This window comes from Gallus gallus, chromosome 26 (assembly GCF_016699485.2).
Source record: "Gallus gallus isolate bGalGal1 chromosome 26, bGalGal1.mat.broiler.GRCg7b, whole genome shotgun sequence".
Lineage (NCBI taxonomy): Eukaryota > Metazoa > Chordata > Aves > Galliformes > Phasianidae > Gallus > Gallus gallus.
In genome coordinates, this window is record NC_052557.1 from 588,094 (window position 1) to 609,040 (window position 20,947).

General features: G+C 54.2%; 1 protein-coding gene across 2 annotated transcripts in view; it reads left to right on the forward strand.

Annotated features, from left to right (window-relative positions):
* Positions 1 to 20,947, forward strand: part of KDM5B (lysine demethylase 5B) — a 28,442-nt gene that overhangs the window by 6,310 nt on the left and 1,185 nt on the right. For both annotated transcript variants that reach the window (NM_001031029.2, XM_046904138.1), the window contains exons 2-26: positions 1,192 to 1,269; positions 1,804 to 1,926; positions 2,747 to 2,917; positions 5,049 to 5,183; positions 5,715 to 5,808; positions 6,179 to 6,282; positions 6,754 to 6,912; positions 7,505 to 7,624; positions 7,990 to 8,148; positions 8,585 to 8,766; positions 9,160 to 9,322; positions 9,707 to 9,826; positions 10,163 to 10,357; positions 10,530 to 10,711; positions 11,208 to 11,332; positions 11,641 to 11,791; positions 12,961 to 13,075; positions 14,039 to 14,394; positions 15,480 to 15,618; positions 16,240 to 16,419; positions 16,765 to 16,923; positions 17,223 to 17,708; positions 19,091 to 19,202; positions 19,813 to 19,967; positions 20,402 to 20,731. In NM_001031029.2, coding sequence (NP_001026200.1) covers positions 1,192 to 1,269; positions 1,804 to 1,926; positions 2,747 to 2,917; positions 5,049 to 5,183; positions 5,715 to 5,808; positions 6,179 to 6,282; positions 6,754 to 6,912; positions 7,505 to 7,624; positions 7,990 to 8,148; positions 8,585 to 8,766; positions 9,160 to 9,322; positions 9,707 to 9,826; positions 10,163 to 10,357; positions 10,530 to 10,711; positions 11,208 to 11,332; positions 11,641 to 11,791; positions 12,961 to 13,075; positions 14,039 to 14,394; positions 15,480 to 15,618; positions 16,240 to 16,419; positions 16,765 to 16,923; positions 17,223 to 17,708; positions 19,091 to 19,202; positions 19,813 to 19,967; positions 20,402 to 20,731 — 4,293 coding nt within the window. The remainder of the gene's footprint in view (positions 1 to 1,191; positions 1,270 to 1,803; positions 1,927 to 2,746; positions 2,918 to 5,048; positions 5,184 to 5,714; positions 5,809 to 6,178; positions 6,283 to 6,753; positions 6,913 to 7,504; positions 7,625 to 7,989; positions 8,149 to 8,584; positions 8,767 to 9,159; positions 9,323 to 9,706; positions 9,827 to 10,162; positions 10,358 to 10,529; positions 10,712 to 11,207; positions 11,333 to 11,640; positions 11,792 to 12,960; positions 13,076 to 14,038; positions 14,395 to 15,479; positions 15,619 to 16,239; positions 16,420 to 16,764; positions 16,924 to 17,222; positions 17,709 to 19,090; positions 19,203 to 19,812; positions 19,968 to 20,401; positions 20,732 to 20,947) is intronic.

Below are 20,947 nucleotides of genomic sequence, written 5' to 3' on the forward strand. Positions count from 1 at the left end.
CGGCGCCCTTCACACAGCCTGGAGTTCTGTGGGCCTTAACGTGTTAATTCTTGATTTCGTTTTGTGTCTGCTTCGGGAATTGAGGCGGTTCCCACACGCCAGAAACATAAGCTGCTAATATTGTTCTCATGGGTTTTATTGACTCCCAGCTCAGACTGAGGTGTGTGGGAATCGGGAGTGGATCGGTGACCCCAGGGCTGCCTGCTGGATGCTGCAGGTGGTGCTTCGGTAACCGACCTGCGGGGTACAGAACTGGATCTGCACTGAGGGCTGTGGATGTGCTCTGGGTGCCCCGGGGGGTGGTGTGGGTTGCTGGGGACCTCTGGTCCTGCGCCTGCAGTGTGAGGGCGGCACGGCTCCGTGGGCCGAGCAGCTCACGGACTGAAGGGTCTGCCGGGTGCACTGGTGAGTCTGGAAGCTTACTCAGTTTTAATTCCAGCTTTGCTTAGCCTTGGTGTACCGAAAATGCCCTGTAGGATCCCGAGACTTGTCCACGCTGCCGTGGGGTTTGGGCCGGTTTTGTGTGTTGTTGAACAAAACATGTGGCTGGGAGTCCTCTGCTCTCTGCTCTGTGACTCCACATCCCTGCTGCAGGCTCTGCTGCTGGGCGCAGCACAGTGTGCCGTGGTGTGCATTGAGCTCAGCTGTTGGCATGGTGGGTCGTTGCTTCCCGTGCTGCTCGTGGCTGCTTTGGCCCCGGGTCTGATTTCCCTGCTGAAATAAGGGCTGTGCAGCTCGTGGCTCCGACGTTTCTGCTGAGCGCACTGCAGGGGCGCATTGCTCTGCAGGTCTCTCCCGGCGCGGAGCTCTCCCGTTTCAGCACTGCTGTGCACGTTATCTTCATTCCGTAATTAGTGATAATCAGATTGCTTTATAAGTAATAAATTACTGTCAAGTTCAGATCAAATCTAATGTAGTTCAGCAAAGCTGCGTGTTGCCAAACCGCCGGCACGTGGTCGGTGTTGGAGATCTGAGAGATAACGTTCCTTTGTAGTCGTATTTACCAACAGCAGCGGTGCTTTGCAGGTGTTTTGTTTTGCTGGTGATGCTCAGGTTTAATTGCTCGCACTCCGGCTGCTCCCAGCTGTTTGCAGACGTGGAATTTGGGGCTGGAAGCTCTGCTGCTCTGTGCTGTGCTGGGCAGCCCCGCTCCCCTCCTGCCCTGTTGATGGGGCACTTCTGTTTTCCCAGGACTGGCAGCCTCCATTTGCGTGTGACGTTGACAAACTTCACTTCACGCCGAGGATCCAGCGGCTCAATGAGTTGGAGGTAAGCTGCAGAGCCACACACTGCTCTCTCTTTGGTTTTCCCCTTTCTTTAATGAGGCTCTTCAGAAGATTGCCCGTGAGCTCCATGTGACTGCAGCCAGCAGCGTTTGGTGCCTTTGGGTTAACAGACAGAAATCCTCGTGTTGCAGCTGTTGCACGAGGGCATACCGGCCATAGAAAGTAGGAGCGATGCTCATTGAAGGCACACAGCTCCACTTCTAAGTGGTTACGCTCAAATTCTGCAGCATTTCTGCCCTCGTTTTGCGCATCTACAGCATCTTTCAAAAGTAGAAGAGTTGGAACACGTAGGGAGGGCCTTACAAATAACGACCCGCTCAGAACAGTCAGAAAACGTGGTTGGTGCAAAGTCTGTCTGTGGGCATTTCCATTCAGTGCCGGCATCAACCCGGGCGGCGGGAGGGCGGCGGTGGGAGCAGCGGGCAGGCAGGGCTGGGTGGGCAGCGGGGCTGAGAGCGCAGCAGTGCTGGGAAGGGAAGCAGTGGCTGCACGTGGCTGCTCACTCATTGCTTTCCAGGCCCAAACCCGCGTGAAGCTGAATTTCCTGGACCAGATTGCGAAGTTCTGGGAGCTTCAGGGCTGCACGCTGAAAATTCCACACGTGGAGAGGAAGATCCTGGATTTATTTCAGCTTAACAGGGTAAGGCTGCTCAAGGGGAGCTCCCCTGAAGGTGGTGGTGTGTTATAGCTTTCAGGATTTGGGGCTGTAGATGAGCTGGAAATACATCACTTTATTTAAGCCGACTGAGGTAATGTGACACAATCATAGGAAATGCAGCGGTGGGAGTTTTCACCTGAGCACGGGGATGGAATGAGGCGTTCAGCTCTTCTGCAGTTGAACCTGGAAACAAATGGGTCAGGAAGGAACTTAGGTTTGTAACTGGAGGGAGCTGCTGAGCAGCAGTAGGTAGAAAAGGCATTTCCAGTAGGAGTGAGGGGGTGAAGGATCGGTTACTTTGGGGATGGAGGCTGTTAGGCCTGTGGAGGACGCTGTGCTCTGACCGCGAGGGCTGGGATTCACCGCCCCCAGGGGTGGTTCTCCACCTCTTCACACACACAGCAGTTCCTATTTGGTTGGTTCTGAGCCCATTTCGTGGGGAACGTTGCAGTGAGGGGAGTGGTGGTGCTGCACTGCAGTGTGCAGCAGGGGGGAAAACGCAGCCGGGCCATCCTGAGGAGTGCTGAGCTGCTGTTTGCTCATCACACACAGTGCTGACTTGTCTGCAGAGTAACCCAAAGAAGGCTGCAGTTCCTGGCTGGGTGATGTGTCCCAGTTACAGCTTCTAAATAACCTTTATGTCTTCTGTAAAGAAATGGTGGTTTTAGAGTCATGGAATCACGAGTTTCCTCTGTTAAAGCAGTAATTGCACTGTCTCTGTTTCCTTTGACACTCGCAGCGCATTCCTTCAATGCTGATCACCTCAGTGTTAAACCTGGAGCCGTTCTGTTCTCTCTTCCAGCTGGTTGCAGAGGAAGGAGGGTTTGATGTCGTTTGCAAGGAGAGGAAATGGACCAAAATCGCCACGAGGATGGGCTTTGCTCCTGGCAAGGCTGTGGGTTCGCACATCCGCGCGCATTACGAGCGAATTCTCTATCCTTACAACTTGTTCCAGTCCGGAGCGAGCCTGCTGGTAAGCTGTGCTGTGTCTTCAGTGCTACCCCGTCAGAGCCAGTCTGCTAATTCTGTGGCAGAGGAATCTTTCCAGGGCCCGCATTTCATGCGTTGCAGCATGCAGTTGGTAACGTGCGGTCTGTGGTGGTGCAGCAATCCGTGCAGAGAGCCACAGCACAGCCTGCAGCCAAGAGTAATGCTTTAGAGTTGCTGCTAAGTGGGATTCCTCGAGGTAACCTCACAGCAACCAGCTGGAATGCAGCCTTCAGAACCCCCCAGTATGACTGTTTGTACCTCCAGCAGTGGTTTTAGTGCTGTTTGTCAAATGCAAAGTAGAGTCACGTCCACAGATCAGCAGGTGGTTGCAGGCCCCTCTCTGATGGCGCTGTGGGGCTGCGTCACCCATTCGGAGGCGTTCGTTTGCCTGTGTGTCAGCTCAGTGCTTTAGCAGCAGTCTCAGCCTCTGTGCTTTTTGTCTGTGGAGAGGATGCAGCCGTTGGATGCTCCAGCTGTCAGTGTCAGGCGGGAGGTTCCTCCAGTGCTGCCCAGCACAGCTCTCAGGAGAAGCCCTGCACAGCTTCCGCCATCCGTCCGCCAGCAGCTCCCTGCTCTGCTGCTTGGTTGGCAGTGCTCAGTTCCTCCTCTCTGTGGAAACAATGCTAAGGAATGGCATCCTTTCCTGTGCCATAACCTGAATCTCATCCTGACCTGTTCAGCCTTTCCAAAAGGGTGTCCTTGGGAGGGGTGCATGCCTGCACTTTGTTGTGCTGCTCAGAGAGGTTCATTCATAACACAGCACTTCGTGTTCCAGTCGTACCTACAAGAATTGAAACCTTCAGCTGCCATTTCGTGCTGCTGCTTTTCCTCCCTATTGCTGAGGCAGTGGGAAACATTTCTACTTCAACAGAAGTGTGGAGTGGAGGAGATGAATTCTGGGCTTTCCCTTTGTTGAGCAGTGCTTTTCTTTGCTCAGACGCTGCACTGAAATGAGGCAAATTTTGCTATTTGTTGCTTTCTTTCAGTGTTTCATCCTTAACTTTGTTTAGGAAAGGCTCTTTGCCTTCTAGATATTTGCTTTCAAGGATCGTATGTCCTCAGTTACCAGAAGGAGTAGAAACTGTAGTGAAGGTTCAGGTTTCACGTGAGGGTGTAATTGGAGGACCCAGAACTGAGGAGAGTCGTTAAACCCAGCAGCATTCTGCCTGCCGTGCGTTGGTCCCCTTTTCTGTTCGCTCCTTTTCATCTTCTGAAGCACCACTTTTCCCTCTCTTCCCTCCCCATCTCTGCAATCTGTTTCTCAAAGTCTGATTTCTTTTGTTGTCTACACAGAATCCATCCCAGTGCCACCACAGCAGTTCTTGTGCAGTCCCCATCCTCTTTGCTGTGCTGCTGGCAGCTCTGGTAGGAGCGGACACCCAGCGCTGGGATGTGGCTGCAGATGGGTGGGCTGTTTCTGACAGAAGAGACTCCTCCTTCCCTCAGTATTTGTTGTTCTCTCCTTGAAAAGCATCCCGTTCTGTCTCCTGTTACTGAGCACTGCTCTGTGCCTCTTAATGCATTCCGTGCCAAACGTGTGCACGGCTTTCAGGAATCCACCTGAGCACAGAGGCAGCCTTCACTCCTTCGTGTCGTCCTCTTCTCTTCTGCTCTCAGTTCACCCTGCAGTGCCGTCCCCTCCAACAACGCACGAGGAACGGAACTGCTGCGGTCCCTGCAGGCAGAGCTCTGTGTCTGTGAGCAGGATGGGGCGCAGTGTGGCTGCACGCTGCTGTGCTGCTTGTTGTGTGCCAGCAGCACGACGTGGGGCACCGCCAGGGCTGCGTGTGCAGCTGGGAGCCTAAAGCAGCAACTGCTGGAGCGGCGTCGGGCTGCGGGGAGAGCTGTGCTGGGGGCTGCAGCTCGGGGTCAGGAGTGCTTTGGCATCTGGAAGTGCAGTTCCGGTTGCTGGGCAAGAAAAAGGGATTTTGAAACTTGTTCAAAATGGTACTGTTAGAACTGTCACAAATATTGTTTCTATTAACTCAGCATAGTAAATATGGAGGCCCTGTTCTGCATTTCCTCACACGAGCCAGGAAATTGCTCAGCACAAAGTTCCTAACAGGAGCGGGGGCAGAAGTGAAGCAATCCTATTTCCAATTGTGTCTCCGCAGTGTCTGCAGAAGCCGGATCTCACCAGCGACACGAAGGACAAGGAGTACAAACCCCACGACATCCCGCAGAGGCAGTCGGTGCAGCCGTCCGAGAGCTGCCCTCCCGCGCGCCGAGCGAAGCGCCTGCGGGCCGAGGTGGGCTGCGTGAGCTGCCCGGATGTGTGCGCTCTGTGCTCAGCCGGCTGGGGGGCGTCGTCTGCGGGGAGCTGAGATGGGGCTCAATGGAGTGTTGGAGCGATGCTGTGTGGGTTTGGTGTCTCCGCAGTCATCGAACCACAGAGTGGTTGGGTTGGGAGGCAGCTGGCGGTGGTGCAGCCCCAGCCCCGTGCAGAGCGGCCCCCACCTCAGCTGCTGCTCCCAGCCGGCCCTGCCCTGTGGGGGCGCACCCAGCTGCACCCCAGTGGTGAATGGTGGTTTGTCTTGGTGGAACAGATGTCAGCTTTTAGAGCTGTGTGGATTGTGTGGTACCTGAAAAAGGAACGCGAGAGAAACCAAAACCGGGGTCAGGCTGGGAGCTGTGAGGGGCTCCATCCGAGGGTGGGCAGCCCTGAGCTCGAGGGGCAGCCAAGGTTCTCCCAGATCCAAATGCAAAGCCAAAGCGTTCTACTGAGGGCATCAATTAGTTGCTCATTTTTACTCTCTTAACTCCTTTTTTCTCTTCACCAGGCAACCAACATTAAAACCGAATCCGATTCTCCAGAGGTGAGAACGCACAACCTGAGACGCAGGATGGGCTGCGCACCTCCCAAGTGTGAGAACGGTGAGCGGCCAGTGGGGTCCTCTGCCTTGCACAGCCTTGGTTTTAGGGGCAGGCTTTCATTCAGCAGTTGCACCCATCCAATGCCGGCTCTCGTGGGCACTGCTGGCGTTCAGATGCTGCCTCAGTGTAACCAAAGCTGTGTTGGTGCTTCGCTGCCGTCCTGAGGTGGGGCAGCAGAGCAGCTGATGGACGTGGCCACACGGCTGGCGCTGAGCACAGCGTGCAGCAGAGGTGGAGGGCACGGAGAGCTCTGTGCAGAAAGTAATGTCCTGTGGCGATCTGAACAGTAGTAACAAACCAAATAAGCAATAACCGGTGATGCTAAGTGTTAACCGTTTTATAATGGCTTTTTTTTAACTTGCTGCCCCAGAAAAGGAAACGTACAGCGCAGTGAAGCTTGCAGAGAAGAGAGAGCACGCTGGGGAGCAGGAGAGGGACAAAGCCAAAGCCCGATCCAAAAAGCCCACCAGTGCTGTGAGTATGCCCTGTGCTGCTGGGGCTCTGTGGGGACGCAGTGATGTTTGCTGTCACTCACATCACAGTAAAACCAGTTGTGCTTTATCACGGGGTTGAAATCAAACAGCATCTGTGCCTGAGGAGTAGAGATGCTTGTGAAGCTTTGGGCTGCTGCAATGCTGAAAGTAACGGCACAGATAAGTTGCACTACACACAGGACACACAAATTGCTGCTCTGGGGTTATCTGATTCCTGCTGAATTGTTTGAGGAAAAAGTCCATGGCAGAGCCTGCAGTCTGCGCCCCCCTAAGTGTGGGAGGCAGGCAGCGTAAACTGCAGCACAGACATAACACCGAGTCTGACTTGCGTTGCAGAGGGGCGATAGAAATACACTCTGCTGAGTGGCACATATGATGCCGTGCACAAAGTGCTGTTTGTCCACCGGTTCTTCAGTGCTCACATCCCTGCTCTGGCCATTTCTCGTTCCAGGTGGATTTGTATGTGTGTCTCTTATGTGGCAGTGGTAACGACGAGGACCGTCTCCTGTTGTGTGATGGCTGTGATGACAGTTACCATACTTTCTGTTTAATTCCACCCCTTCACGATGTTCCCAAAGGGGACTGGAGGTGCCCCCAGTGTTTGGCTCAGGTAATTCAACAAACGGTGTAAGAGGCTGAAAACCTTTTCTGTTCTGAAGGTGGGCTCAGGGATTGCAAACACCATTTGTTATCGCACGGTTGTGCAAACAAGGGGAGGGAGGAGGGAAGGAGAATGAAGGCCAGGTGTGCTCCATGTTGCACAGCTGTCATTTGATGCTCTGCAACCACAGGCTGCTGTGCATTAACACAGCTGAAATTCCAAAGAACACTTTGGATTTAATGGGTACCTTCCTTTTGTGTTTCAAATGGGGGGGGGCACTGTATGCTTCAGTATGGAAGCTTTTGCTTTTGTTTTCTGAGCTGTGTTGGAGGAAGAAGAAATAATGGCATTGACACGTGGACTCACTGATGTCTGTACGCATTTACCCATCAGTTCTGTGCTCGGTGCATTCAGGGCAGGGGGTCGGGGTGCTCCTGAGTGCCCCTCCTGGCTGTTCCTCTGCCGCTGTGATGTGTGGTTCCATTGGGGTCCGCCTTCCTGCCCCTCTCACACAGGGCAGTCATATCCCACCTGTGTACAATCAAAGTGTGGATTGTTCTGTGGTAACTCCTCACGGAAATCGTGGTCTCTGTGGTTGCAGGAGTGCAATAAGCCTCAGGAAGCGTTTGGCTTTGAGCAGGCAGCTCGGGACTACACGCTGCGCACCTTCGGGGAGATGGCAGACGCCTTCAAGTCCGACTACTTCAACATGCCAGTCCACGTATGTGCTGTTCTCACCCTGGTGCTGTAACGCAGTTTGATTTTCTGTGCTTATTTTAAATGTGGAACTGAGGGGGAAGGGGGAGAGGAGGAGGATCCTGGTTTTTACATGGGGAGAATTGGCAGATCAGAGGTTCCTGTTTATGCCGGTGGTTCCCATCATCATTGGTGGCGTCGTGGTTTTCTGTTCCACTGGCTGCTCGTTCTTTCACCTCTGAGAAAGCCTCTGTGGGGAGGGGGCAGCATCCAACTGCAGGCACTGCTGAGACCCCGGAGGTGCAGCACGTCCTGGCTGCACTGAGCTTTACACGCCCTGTGTGTGTGTGTGCACTCCATGTGTGTTATTCCTCTCTTTGTCACACCCAGATGGTCCCCACTGAGCTGGTCGAGAAGGAGTTCTGGAGACTCGTTAGCACCATTGAGGAGGACGTCACCGTGGAATACGGAGCTGATATCGCTTCAAAGGAGTTTGGCAGTGGGTTCCCGGTTAGAGATGGGAAGTTCAAAGTGAGACCAGAGGAGGAGGTGGGTCCTCGTTAGTCCACTGTGCTCGTTTGTATCCGTTCTCCAATCAGTCGCTTTGGGTTCAAAGCGAAATAATGGAACTGGTTTGCAGAGTGTTTGCTTTGTGCAGAACTCGAAGAGTTACATCAGTTTTGCAGAAATGAAATACCTGGTGGTCACACATTGAGAGCCATAGGTTTACCATGGAAGTTAATGAATAACTTTGAGATTAAAAAAGCCCACAAAACAATCTCGTTTTTACAAAGCAGGTCAGATAAGGTTACTCAAAAGGATCGGGACAATAGAGGTTTTGTTCCTTGGCTGATTGACCCATTCCTGGTGTGTTTCGATTGGGAAGGATGCTTTTCTTCTCATGCTTTTCTTCTCGTGCTCTTCTGGCAGCCACACGTTGTTGTTTTTCTCACTCCATGTTTGTTAAACTCTGTTTGATTTCCAGGAGTACCTCGATAGTGGCTGGAATCTAAACAACATGCCTGTGATGGAGCAGTCTGTTCTTGCCCACATCACCGCAGATATATGTGGGATGAAACTGCCCTGGCTGTATGTGGGAATGTGCTTTTCTTCCTTCTGTTGGCACATTGAGGACCACTGGAGCTACTCCATCAACTATCTGCACTGGTGAGTGTGGGGTTGACCCGGGGAGCTGTGTCCCCTTCCTTCACCCTCTTCTGACAGCAGATTCACGGAGCCCAGCTGAGGACGCTGTGCAGTTCATCCTGCAGCCTTAGACGTGGTGCACTGCTTGCTGTGTTGGAACACTGGTTGTGTGAGGAGTGGAATCCCCCAGGGCTCAGTTCTTTTTCTTTCCACAGTGTTTAAAATGTGCTCTCTGAAATGTGGGTGGTGCAGAACGCAGGTCTGGAGGAGGGACCTGCATAAAGTGTGAGCATTGAGGAGAGCACACAATCCTTACGTTTCCTCCTGCTGATGTTACCCCCCTTTTGACGTGGTGTATTTAAACAGGTTGTCTTACAGGGCTGTTTGTAGTTAACCTTGTAAATAATCTTGCAGGGGAGAGCCAAAGACGTGGTATGGAGCCCCGGGGTACGCAGCAGAACAGCTGGAGGACGTGATGAAGAAGCTTGCTCCAGAGCTGTTTGAGTCTCAGCCAGACCTCTTGCACCAACTTGTCACCATAATGAACCCGAATACTTTGATGGCCCACGGAGTGCCCGTATGTTGGACTCCTGCACTGCTCCCTGACTCAGCCCTCTTTCATCTGCACTGCATTCCACTTCACGCTGGATAATTGAAACAGCTTTTATTGCAGAGATGTTGGGGTTGTTTCCGTGTGTGGTGTGTCTTCCTTGTGTAGTGCAGTGTGTTTGTGCAGGCGGGTGGGCAGTGGGGTCACTGCTTTGGGAACTGCCTGCCAGATCTTCTCTGGAGCTCCACCTTAATGTAATGTATTTCTGCATCTCGGATGGAAATGGTGGCCAGAGCTCCTGCTGTGCCTGTTTGATCAGACCCTTCTTTTTGCCATACAGCTTCTGTCGGGGGGCCAAACCCTGTTAGTTCTGTTCAGCTTTGACCCGATGGTGTCTGTGTTCTCTCCTAGGTTTATCGGACCAATCAGTGTGCTGGGGAGTTTGTGATCACCTTCCCGAGGGCTTATCACAGCGGCTTCAATCAGGGTTTTAATTTTGCTGAAGCTGTGAACTTCTGCACCGTGGATTGGGTGCGTTCCAAAACCAACTTCTTGTAAGGCGTGCGGTTCCAGACTTGTCTCTAGCTGTCACACGAGCAGTGCTTTACTGCTGGTGGGCAGACCCGGTCCCCAGCTGGGGAGGAAATTGTTCCAGTGCTGCTGGGAGCGGAATGCAGTGAGCTGTGGCTGTCTGTGGTTCCTCTGCCAGAGGTCTCTTGTTCTGTGCTCAGTTAGGGGTGCTGCTGCTGGAAGGGTTTGTCTCAGCCTTTCCTTTGGTAGCTATTGGTTCGTAGCACAAAGCATCAGCACTGTGGTGTGCTTTTCACTAAGAACTCCATGCCCATACTGTGGCTTTTGTCGTTGCAGTTGCCATTGGGACGCCAGTGCATAGAGCACTACCGGCTGCTGAGCCGCTACTGCGTGTTCTCCCACGATGAGATGATTTGTAAGATGGCCTCCAAGGCTGACATCCTCGATGTCGTGGTGGCATCCACTGTGCAGAAGGACATGGCCATTATGATCGATGACGAGAAGATGCTGCGTGAGAAGGTTCAGAAACTGGTGAGTTGTGGGGATACTGCGATGAACTGAGACGGCGTGGGGAGACACTGCAGGTCCTGCCTTACCATCTGCCCTCCCAATAGAGATTGCTGTCTGACTTTCATGCCTTGTATCTAAATGTTGTTGTTCAGCTTCCAAAGGAACGCACACGTGTTTGTTCACACTTCTGCAGGGGGTGACCGACTCAGAGAGGGTGGCATTCGAGCTGTTCCCCGATGACGAACGGCAGTGCTATAAGTGCAAAACCACTTGTTTCATGTCTGCTGTTTATTGCCCGTGCAAACCAGGGCTGCTGGTGTGCTTGTATCACGTGGAGGATCTTTGCTCCTGCCCAACCTACCAATACAAACTGGGGTAAGCAGATAAGCTGCGTTCTGGAGGTTCTTGCTGTGGCTGTGCTGTGCCAGTGATGCTCTCTGTGTTCTGTCTCCGGTGGTCCCTTTGCACACAGCGCTCTCAAAACAAAGTTCCTTCCATGTGGTTGTGCACAGAGATGCTTTCTGTTCAGCACTCTGGTCTTGCTCTATGATGGCAGAAATTACTGAGCAAATTAATTGGCTTTTTGATTTATAGCGGCACGGTCATCTTCGCTGCGTCACTTCCAGTCCTTGTGGAGTAACCCTTGGTTTGCCTCTGTTAGCTCTCCTTCCCGCTGTCTTTTTTTCCTGCTCTTTGTCACATCTCAGCCCTACGCAAATGCACCTTCTGTGCTTTCGGTGTGACTGAGGTGTGTGAGGTGCAGCTCTGAGCTGTGAGCCCCGCGGTGCTGTTAGATTGCTGCTGTGTTGGATGGGCAGTGTGCTCTGCTCCCTCAGTCTGTGCTGAAAGCTTTGGCCCCTGTGCTGCTCAGGTACCGCTACACGCTGGAGGAGCTCTACCCGATGATGAACGCCCTGAAGATGCGTGCAGAGTCGTACAACGAATGGGCTTCCAACGTTAACGAAGCTCTGGAAGCAAAGATCAGCAATAAGAGAAGTAAGTGCCTCCCTTTGTCTGCACACACCCTGCTATAATACTGACTTTAAGTGTTTGATTTGAGAACCTCAGCAACTTCTGTCACGTGTGACAGCCAGAGGAGGTCGTGTTCAATTCCGTGGTGCAAAGTAAATCTTTCAGCTGCTGTTTCTCTGGAAGTTTTGTGAGAAGGTTATAAATTGCTTTGCTCTTTCATACAAAACATAACTGGAGTTGAAATACGTTTATTGCGTTTGCACTGTTCCACCTGAATGTTTAAAGTCCATCGTGAGGGGACATCTGTGCTAATGTGGTGTCTTCCCCAAAAGGTCTCATCAGTTTCAAGGCTTTGATAGAAGAATCAGAGCTGAAGAAGTTCCCGGACAACGATCTGCTGCGGCACCTCCGCCTGGTCACACAGGACGCAGATAAATGCGCCTCGGTTGCACAGCAGCTCCTTAATGGCAAAAGACAAACCAGGTAAAGGCTGTTGTGTCTGCAGCAGAACCTGAGCCCCGTGTCAGTGCTGAGCGACAGGCAGCGGTGAAAGACTGGCAAAGGAAGGGAATCTTTTTGTCTTCTCGAGAGAACCATCTTTATGGGGAGATTCAGCCTTCCTTCACGTGGAGCTCTCAGTCTGCTCCGCTATTCTGTCGTTCCCTGGGGGCAGAAAGTGGTGGTGATGCTTTTAGAAGGAGCAGCTCCCACTGAGATGCAGTCCAGGTGTCCTCGTGGCACAGGGGCTGAGAGCGGCTGGGGCTGCCAATGGCACTGCATTCATTACTCCTTATGGAAAACGGAGGTGTCCTACCCTGGGTTGGTGATGCTGGCACTGCTGCATGAGAGCTCTGAGCAGCGCTCGCTCTCTCTTTGGCAGCACTTACGTGACACCTTCAGGTTATTTGCTGGTGGAATCTGAAGATAGGGCGCTGTTTGGGTGTGTGTCTGCCTGCTGCTGCCAGCCGTTCTGTGCAGGAGTTGAGTCAGAAGGATTCAGAGCTGCGTTCCCATTGCAGCTGTTTGTCCCGCAGGGGTGGTGTTGTCCTCATTAATTTAAACAACGCGTTGTGGGTTCCATTGGAGCCAGCATTGTAAGAGATTGCTCTCCCCTCCTGCTATCCTGCCTTGGCACCAGAGAGCTCTTTAACAGCAGCTCATTGGGCAGCACTGAGCGGCCGCTCGTTTAGGTGAAAATGGAAATGATGATTTCAGCACAGAGAGGATTTTTGAGGAGTGCCTGCATGACCTGTGGGTGGAAAACCCATTCAGAGGTGGGATTTGCTCCCTCTCGGTGTGGGCACGGGGAGAGCTTCCTACAATAGCTATTGCAACAGAACGGAACGGTTACCCACAATTGCTTTGTGTTCTGGAAAGAAGTCTGGGTTGGTTCTGTAACTGCTGGTGCTCTGCCCAGGCTGAGGAGCTGTTCCAGAATATCGTTCAATACGAAGGAGTGTTCTCAACAATGCCTTATTCTGCCCTCAGTAACTCCAGCTTCCCCTCATGTGAGCCCTGGGCTGCGGGGTGTCTTCGGGTGCTGCGCTGCGTGTGGGGGAAGCCCAGTTCACAAGGAGCCAGAAGCAGAAGTTGGAGGGGCTTAGATCTGCATTCAGTGGCATCTGACGAGGTTTAATTGGCTGTGGTTGCAGGTACCGCTCCGGAGGAGGGAAATGCCCCAACCAGCTGACTGTGAATGAGCTGCGGCTGTTTGTCAGGCAGCTCTACGCCCTCCCCTGCGTGCTCAGCCAGACTCCGCTGCTGAAGGTAATGTGGGCTCTGTGTTGGTCCACGTCTGCCCTTCGTTCACCCCTTCGTTCAGCTGTTTGTGCCAAAGATGAAGGCTGGCAGGCCTTCCGTGGCGATGGCTTTTGAGGCTCTGTCAGGTCTCCGTTATGGGATTCAGATATTGTAGAATTCTGTGTACTGCCTTTTGGTCATGGCACTGCCTTTTGGTTATAGCATTGTTGCTCTGAAGTTATCTGATAATTTAAAAAGCAGAAGCCCGGGAATAGCAGCACATCCAAGCAGCTCCCTGCACCTGGTGTCCCTGAGCAGGGCAATATCAGACACGTACAGCTGCTGCATTCTTCTCTATTCTCTGCAGTCCTGAAGCAGGACGGAGTCACAGCTGAGCGGTGGGAAGCTGCAGCTCAGGCTCTGCTCAGTGCCTGCTGCCCGGGGACACGGGCAAAGTGAAAGGACCTCAGCACAGAGGTGTTCACGTGTCCAAACAGGGAAAATATGATTGCTTTTAGAAAGAAAATGTAAGAGAATAAAGGCAATCCCAGCTGTAGGATTCCCATCAGTGCCCGAGTTCCCGACGATTGGCTCATGGTTTGAGGTATCTCTAGGAAGGCTTTGTTTCCATCATGGAATTGCACGGATGTTCTTCAGGCTTCACAGACATCCCAGAACGAAGCCAGGAGGTGGCACTGATGGAGCTCTGAACTTCCCTTGAGAGCCTTTTGCTCCTCAGTGTGACGCCCATCCCGTGGCAGCTGGCACTGCTGCGGTGTCGCTGTGGGGAGGGGCTCACAGCTGTGCTGTGTGCTGGGGGTGCAGCATTGGGGTCTCCCGGCCACCGCAGTACTGTGCTGCGCACACTGTGTGCGTGGTAATGTGGTGGTGGTCAGCAAAGCTAAACTGAGCGGTTAATGCTGCATTTCAACGTGTGGGAGGTCTGGCAGTCGGGTTTGTTCTGTTCCATGGGTGCGTTTTGGGTTACAGGACCTTCTCGATCGCGTGGAAGCTTTTCAGCAGCAAAGCCAAAAACTGCTCTCTGAAGAAATGCCGAGCGCTGCGGAGCTCCAGGAGCTGCTGGATGTCAGCTTTGACTTCGACGTGGATTTACCCCAACTTGCTGAGCTGCGGGTCCGGCTGGAGCAGGCCCGCTGGCTGGAGGACGTGCAGATGGCTTCGGCAGAGCAGAACTCCCTCACTCTGGACGATATGAGGCGTCTCATAGACTCGGGGGTTGGCCTGGCTCCCTACCCAGCGGTTGAGAAGGCCATGGCAAAGCTGCAGGAGCTGCTGACGGTGTCCGAGCACTGGGATGACAAAGCCAGAAACCTGATCAAGGCCAGGTAGGAGCGGACCTTTGTGCTGCTGTTTGAGATGAGAATCGTTGGCTTCGTTTCCGGAGGGGTTCCCTGTTGTGTCTGTGCCAGGCAGGTGTTTGTGTCCTCCCGGAGGGGATGGAGGTGGGGCTGAGTGCCGGGATCCGTCCTGTGCAGCCCTTTGTCACTCGGGTGGGAGATGTGTGCCCAGATGGGGCTGAGGCAGAGATGTATCTCCAACGGGTAGATGTTATTCTATGGGCCAGGCTATTTCCTGCCTGCTAGGCTCTTAGAAAGCAGTAACATCCGAGCACAGAACTGGGGTAAGTTTGGTTTCAGCTTCCAAAGTAGAGATGAAGCTGAATTTGTACCTTTTCAAAAGATCAGAATCAGCTGAGAAGTCACAGAACCATTAAGGCTGGAAAAGACCCCTCAGGTCATGCAGTCCAACCACAGCCCAAAATGTCCCAGGCTTTCCTGGGAGCGGTGCTCACCTGGAGCTGCTAAGGCAAAAAAGACAGAAGGGCAGTCAGTCAGTGACAGCAAAAGCCTCGGATGGGCTCAAGGTGGGTAAGCAGTGGTCCTAGCACAATTTCAAAGCACAGCTTTGGTCAGAATCAGATGTATTCACTTACACAGCTTTCTTTTATTTGCAACTGCTGATCCTTAACCTGACCAGAAAGCAGGAAGAAACAAAGAGCTGTCCAGAGCAGTGGCTGTATGTGACATTATTTGGCATGCGTTGTTCCCATGCGTGTCCCACCAGTTACATTTAGGATCACAGAACTGTCATTATCTGCCTTCTGAAGCGTCTCTGTAGGATCTCACAGCTGATTCTGCTGCGGGGTTCGGTGTTGGAGCACCAAAGGTCCGCCCTCAGCAGCTGCTGAATGTTGGACCTCCTGGAGCCCAAATGGAAATCTTTTTGGAGCAGGCAGCGGATTGCTTCCCGTTGTTAGCATTGCCAGCGGGAGTCCTCAGCGCACAAACAAGCATTTCTGGGGGCTCCCCGTGTGTTATTTGTGCCCCCCGTGCTCTGTGCACATCTCTGGTTGCTCGGTGAGCCCCAGGCGTTGTGGCTGTTTTACATTTGAGCTGTTTCTCGTGCCCAGGCCAAGGCAGTCGCTCAGCAGCCTCGTGGTGGCAGTGAAGGAGATAGAGGAGATCCCTGCCTACCTGCCCAGCGGCGCGGCGCTGAAGGACGCGGTTCAGAAGGCGCAGGACTGGCTGCAGGAGGTGGAAGCTTTGCAGGTGCGTCAGCGGAGCTGTGGGCTTCTCCGTGGGCAGAGGGGGCTGCTGTCACATCCGTGCTGTGTGCTGGTGCCGTCAGCAGCGCCTGCCCTGCAGCGTGGTGCCGTGTGCTCTCATGGCACTGTGTGGGTCCTGGGTGAGCAGTGAGCCTGGCCGGGCGTGCTGATGTTTTCAGGTCAACCCAACCTGAATTGGGATTTTAATAGAAACTTATTTTGAAGCTTTATTTAAAAACAAACGAACAAACAAACTTTCCCAAGCGTTAAATCCTTTGGAAGACCAAAGCGCGTTCCAGGTTTGCAACTTCTGTTTGAAGGTTATCGTGGGGGGCTCAGTCGGACTGCCTTGGGTTGTGGAATTCCGGCTGCTGGGGATGGAAGCGCGGCTGTGTGTGCCGGGGGTTCAGGCTGCAGTTCCACGCCGGTGTCAGCAGGCGGCTGTGGGGCCGTGCCCAGCAGGGCTGCGCTCCCCGAGCTGCGATTGTGGTGCTGGAGGTTCTGCACAGCCCTTCTCAGGCCTGCAGCGGCATTGAGCTCTGTCCCGCTGTGCTGCCGGGCTCCTCGTGGTGCGGCCATAGAGCTGCTCAGCCCATGGAGCGTTGCCCGATGTGTGACCCCGCAGGTCGGAGGGCGCGTGCCCGTCCTGGACACATTGGTGGAGCTGGTGACACGGGGCCGCTCGATCCCGGTGCACCTGGACTACCTGCCACGGCTCGAGTCCTTGGTGGCGGAGGTGCAGGCGTGGAAGGAGTGTGCAGCCAACACGTTCCTGTGCGAGAACTCCCCGTATTCCCTCCTGGAGGTAAGAGGGCTCCGCTCCGCGCAGCACCGCTGTTCAGACCGCAGCAAAGGCGCGTCCCAGCTGGGGATTCACTCCTCAAACAGTGGGAGATGTTACCTCTTAGGATGGTACAGCTGAGCCCGAAGTGCCTGCACTGCGCCGAGCTTCTAATTGTCAACTTAAACACGTGGGTGGGCCCTCAGTTTTCCACCTTCCCGCTGCCCCCGACTGCCGTCTGACCTCTCCCCGCAGCCCAGATCTGCAGTGTGAACACAGCAGGGATTCCTGAGCCAAAGGGTTGCACGTGGCTGTGAGGGCGGCCTGAACGCAGTCACAGCTTCACACCCGTGCTGCTCCTCTCCCCAGGTGCTGTGTCCCCGCTGTGATATTGGGACGCTGGGTCTGAAACGAAAGCAGAAGAAGCTGAAGGAGCCGATGCCGAGCGGGAAGAAGAGGAGCACCAAACTGGAGAGCCTGAGCGACCTGGAGAGAGCTCTGAGTGAGAGCAAAGACACCGCGTCTGCGGTGAGCACTGCGGGGCTGCTTACCTGGAGGTTCTGTTGTTGCAGTCCATTTGGGTTGGCTGTCATTACGTTTGCAAGGGGGTCTCTGTGAGCTCTGTGAGCTCGGTTTGCTCCGTGCCTCTGGTCCTGGTGGAAAAACAGGATAGAGAAATCTCATGGCTGTGTCCTCGTGGCTTCCCTTCCCGTGCTGACGGCTCTGAGGGGAGGTGGGCAGGGCTGGAGCTCATCACACGGGGTGGCTCTGAGCGTGCCCATGCACAGCTCACAGCTCTCATCCCCTCTCTCCGACTCCCCTTTCAGATGGCGACGCTCGGGGAAGCGCGGCTCAAAGAGATGGAAGCGCTGCGCTCCCTGCGGGCGGCCAACGAGGGGAAGGTGCTGTGCAGCGAGGAGGACGCGGAGCTGAAGGTCTGCGTGTGCCAGAAGGAGCCGGCTGCCCCCATGATCCAGTGTGAGCTCTGCAGGGGCTTCTTCCACACTGGCTGCGTTTCCGTGCCCCACGCCCTGCAGGGACCCCGGGTGTGGCTGTGCCCGCAGTGCCGCCGCTCGGAAAAGCCGCCTTTGGAGAAGATCCTTCCTCTGCTGGCCTCCCTGCAGCGCATCCGCGTGCGGCTCCCCGAGGGGGACGCCCTGCGGTACATGATAGAGAGAACTGTGAACTGGCAGCACAGAGCCCAACAAATGTTATATTCAGGGAATCTAAAACTTCTACAGGACAAAGTGGGCTCAGGATTGCTGTACAACAGGTGGCAGAGCACTGCTGGGCCGCTGCCCGAGACAAACAAGGTGAGGCTGAGTGCCCCGGGCAGCCCTGGCTGCGGGTGGGATGTGTCAATGAGAGTCAATTTGACACCTCTCTGCTTCTTGGGTGCTCTGTATCTCCTCATAAGCAATCCGTCTCGCCAGCGTTTGTGCTTCGCTTTACAGACGTAAGGAATTAGGGTTGGGAGCCACAGTGTGTGTCCTGCAGTGCCAGCTCGCTGCTCCGTCCTGCTGAGTGCTGAGCACAGCGGCTCCTGAAGGACCTTTCCTTCCTTCTGCTTCTCCCTGCTTCTGGGCACTGATGGGACGCCTCTGATGGCAGCTGCTGAGCTATTGCTTCCCAGAGCTCTCAGTATTTGATCAGTCTTTGTGTTCTTATCTTACAAGCATTTGAACCTTAGAGCTGGGAATGGAGACATAAACCTTCCTGGGCTCTGAGCTCTGCTCAGATCAGGTGGCTCTCAGCAGAGGGTCTTCATCCCTCTTTCCCTCTGTGTCGCTTACACTAAAACTCCCAGGCCGGACCTTGGCCAGAACTGCCCTGAGTTGAGCTGCAGTGTTTAAGGTGGGATCCTGGGACAGTTTGGGGCTTCCTCTGGTAAAGAGATCTGTCAGCAAAAAGGGCAGGGGCAGTGCGAGGTGCATCCCAGTCCTGGTGCTCCTGAGATGATAAATGCAGGGGGGAAAAAGCCTGAAACAAAAGGTCTGTGCAGCATAAAGAACGCGAACCGCCTCGAAATGACACACACTGTTGCTTTCAGGTTTTGCTGAGCAGCCTCACTTCTGCTTATCCAGCTGCCTGCTCTGTGCTGTCTGTGTGGCTGTGCTGGGGCTGCACTTCAGGAGCAGCAGCAGTGGGGGAGCCCAGGCAGGAGCTCAGTGCAGCCACGGGGGTCCATCCCTTCTCGGGGTGAGCTGTGAGTTCAGAACCTCACCCTGCATGGACTTTGAGTTGCCTTCTTTGGATGGCGTTTCTCGGCGCTGCCCTCCTGTCCTGCAGCAGCAGTGCCTCCCACTGCCCGCAGTGCTGCACAGAGGGGACAACGGGGCGTGAGAAACAAAGCCCAAAACCAGTTGTGAGCAGGGACAGAGAATGGGGCTTATAAAGGGGCCCGGATGCTCAGAGTGAAGGTTGGGTGCTGCTGTGAGAGGTTCAGGAGAGGCTCAGGAAGGAGCTGAGGGGTATGGAGGTGTCACCGTGGCCGTGCTGTGTGGGGCAGCGTGCAGTCACAGCCAGAACAGCAGCTCCAGGTTCGGGATGAAGGGTTTAGGGCTCCTGTGCAGGAATGCAGGTCTGGAGCAACTGTACAGGAGACGAGTTCTGATGTTTGGTTGTGCAGCTGTGGGACACTTCAGGCCGAACTGTGTAACGAAATGCCTGTGCGTTGTTCTGTTTTGTTTTCTAGGTTTCTCAAACAATCGGAGCTATGTCATTCTCCATGCCTCATGACTGGGATAACAGAACCATATACTTACATTCTCCATTTTCTACAGGACAGCAATGCATCCCACTTCATGGTTTGTAATCTTCACTTTGATAGTTTTCTTTCTTTTTCTTTTCTTTTTCTCATGTGTTTGATGAGGACAGGTCCACGTCCAGCCTTAGTTTCGTGCTTCCAAGTAGGAGCGCTCCGTAATTTGGTACCACAAAGCACTGAAATGGGCCGTGGCTGTGAGCTGCCCTCTCTGGGGCTGCTGCAAAAGCCCCGGTGTGTATTCTGTGGGGTGGGGGTGGTGCCCACAGGGCAGCTTTCAGTGCGAGGCTCATCCTCAGCTCTTCCTCCTCTCCTCTCTTGGCTTCACTTCTGAATTCCACTCTGTCCATCTCATCCACTCGTGCTGCAGTGAGGAGATCACTACGCTAATTTGTGTCTGCAGAGGAAGGAGGACGGTGGCAGCGCCTCGCTGCAGGGCTAGCACCAACTGCAGGCAGGGGAGGATGAAGTCACAGTGCTGTCAGTGCTGTGGGAGCCTTTAACTCTCATTTCAACTCTGCTGTTAAAAACGAGCGGCGCAGAGGGAACAGATGAGAGTGAATTTGTTCAGTTGCAGATGTAAAGTCTTTCAGGGGTTGTGTTCCCATCGGTGCTGACATGGGGGGTTTCCTTTTCTTCTCTCTTTGTGGCAGTTGTCAGCACTGAGCTGGACGAGCTGATGATGGAAGCACAGCTGCTGCAGGTTTCTCTGCCTGAAATACAGGAGCTGTACCAGATCCTATTCACAAAGCAGAGCCCCTCCCTGCAGGCTGAGCAGAAACCATCGGTCGGGCCGAGCAATGAAAAGGTGAATGTCTGAGCGTGGGGGTCAGCATGGGGCAGTGTGGGCATCGTACTGTGTGTGTGTGTGTGCTACCATGGAAGGTGTTTCTCCTGCCCAAAAGCAGTGGGGAAGTCAATACTGTGCACAATCCATTGGATGTCATTTGGGGTCTGATGCACTTCTGCAGTCTGGATGTGGGTTTTGTGATCTCCCTCTGTGATAACGACATCCATTCCTGGCTGAGGGCCCTGCTGGCTGCCCCTGGTGCTGCGTGGGCAGGAGATGAGAATCTTTGTTCTATAAACTCCCATTGAAGTGTGGCCCCGTCCTTTGCTCCCCTGCGCAGCGCTCCGACAAACACTGCTTGTCCTGGAGGCTCCTCCTGAGCACGGGGTGCGCTACAATGGAGTCGTGTTCATCAGCTGCATCTTCACCTTTGTCAAATACCTTTCTGACAGAGTGAGTGCTGCCGGGGCAAAAAGGATGGGATGAGTTACATGGAGAGGAAACTGAAGCGCCGTTTCGAGAGGGAGAGCTTCTGTGATGAGAAGAGGGCGAGGGTGAGAAAAATGAGGACGCCCAAAAAGAAGAAACTGAAACTGAGTCACACAAAGGACGTGAGCAGCAGCAGCAGGATGGAGAGGGAGAGGGAGCGGCTCCTGGAGGCGCAGCGCAGCAGTGAAAGCCATTTGGTTCCCTCGGACACGTCGTTCTCTGAGCAGGAGGACTCCGAGGACGAAGATGCCATCTGCCCTGCCGTGACGTGTCTGCAGCCCGAGGGAGAGGAGGTGAGCGGAGCTGATCCCGCTGAGCACCGGGCCGGGAGCTGCTGGTCTGCGGGAGTGCCGTTTGCAAAGGGTGTGAGGGGTGTGAAGGCGTCACACCGGGGTCGGTCCTCCCCGACAGGAGCAGCGGGGAAGGGGAGCGGGGCTGTGCATCACAGCAGTGGGGGGGCTGGGAAGGGGCGGGGGCTGAGTGGGAATGCGTTCGCTTCCACCCCTGCA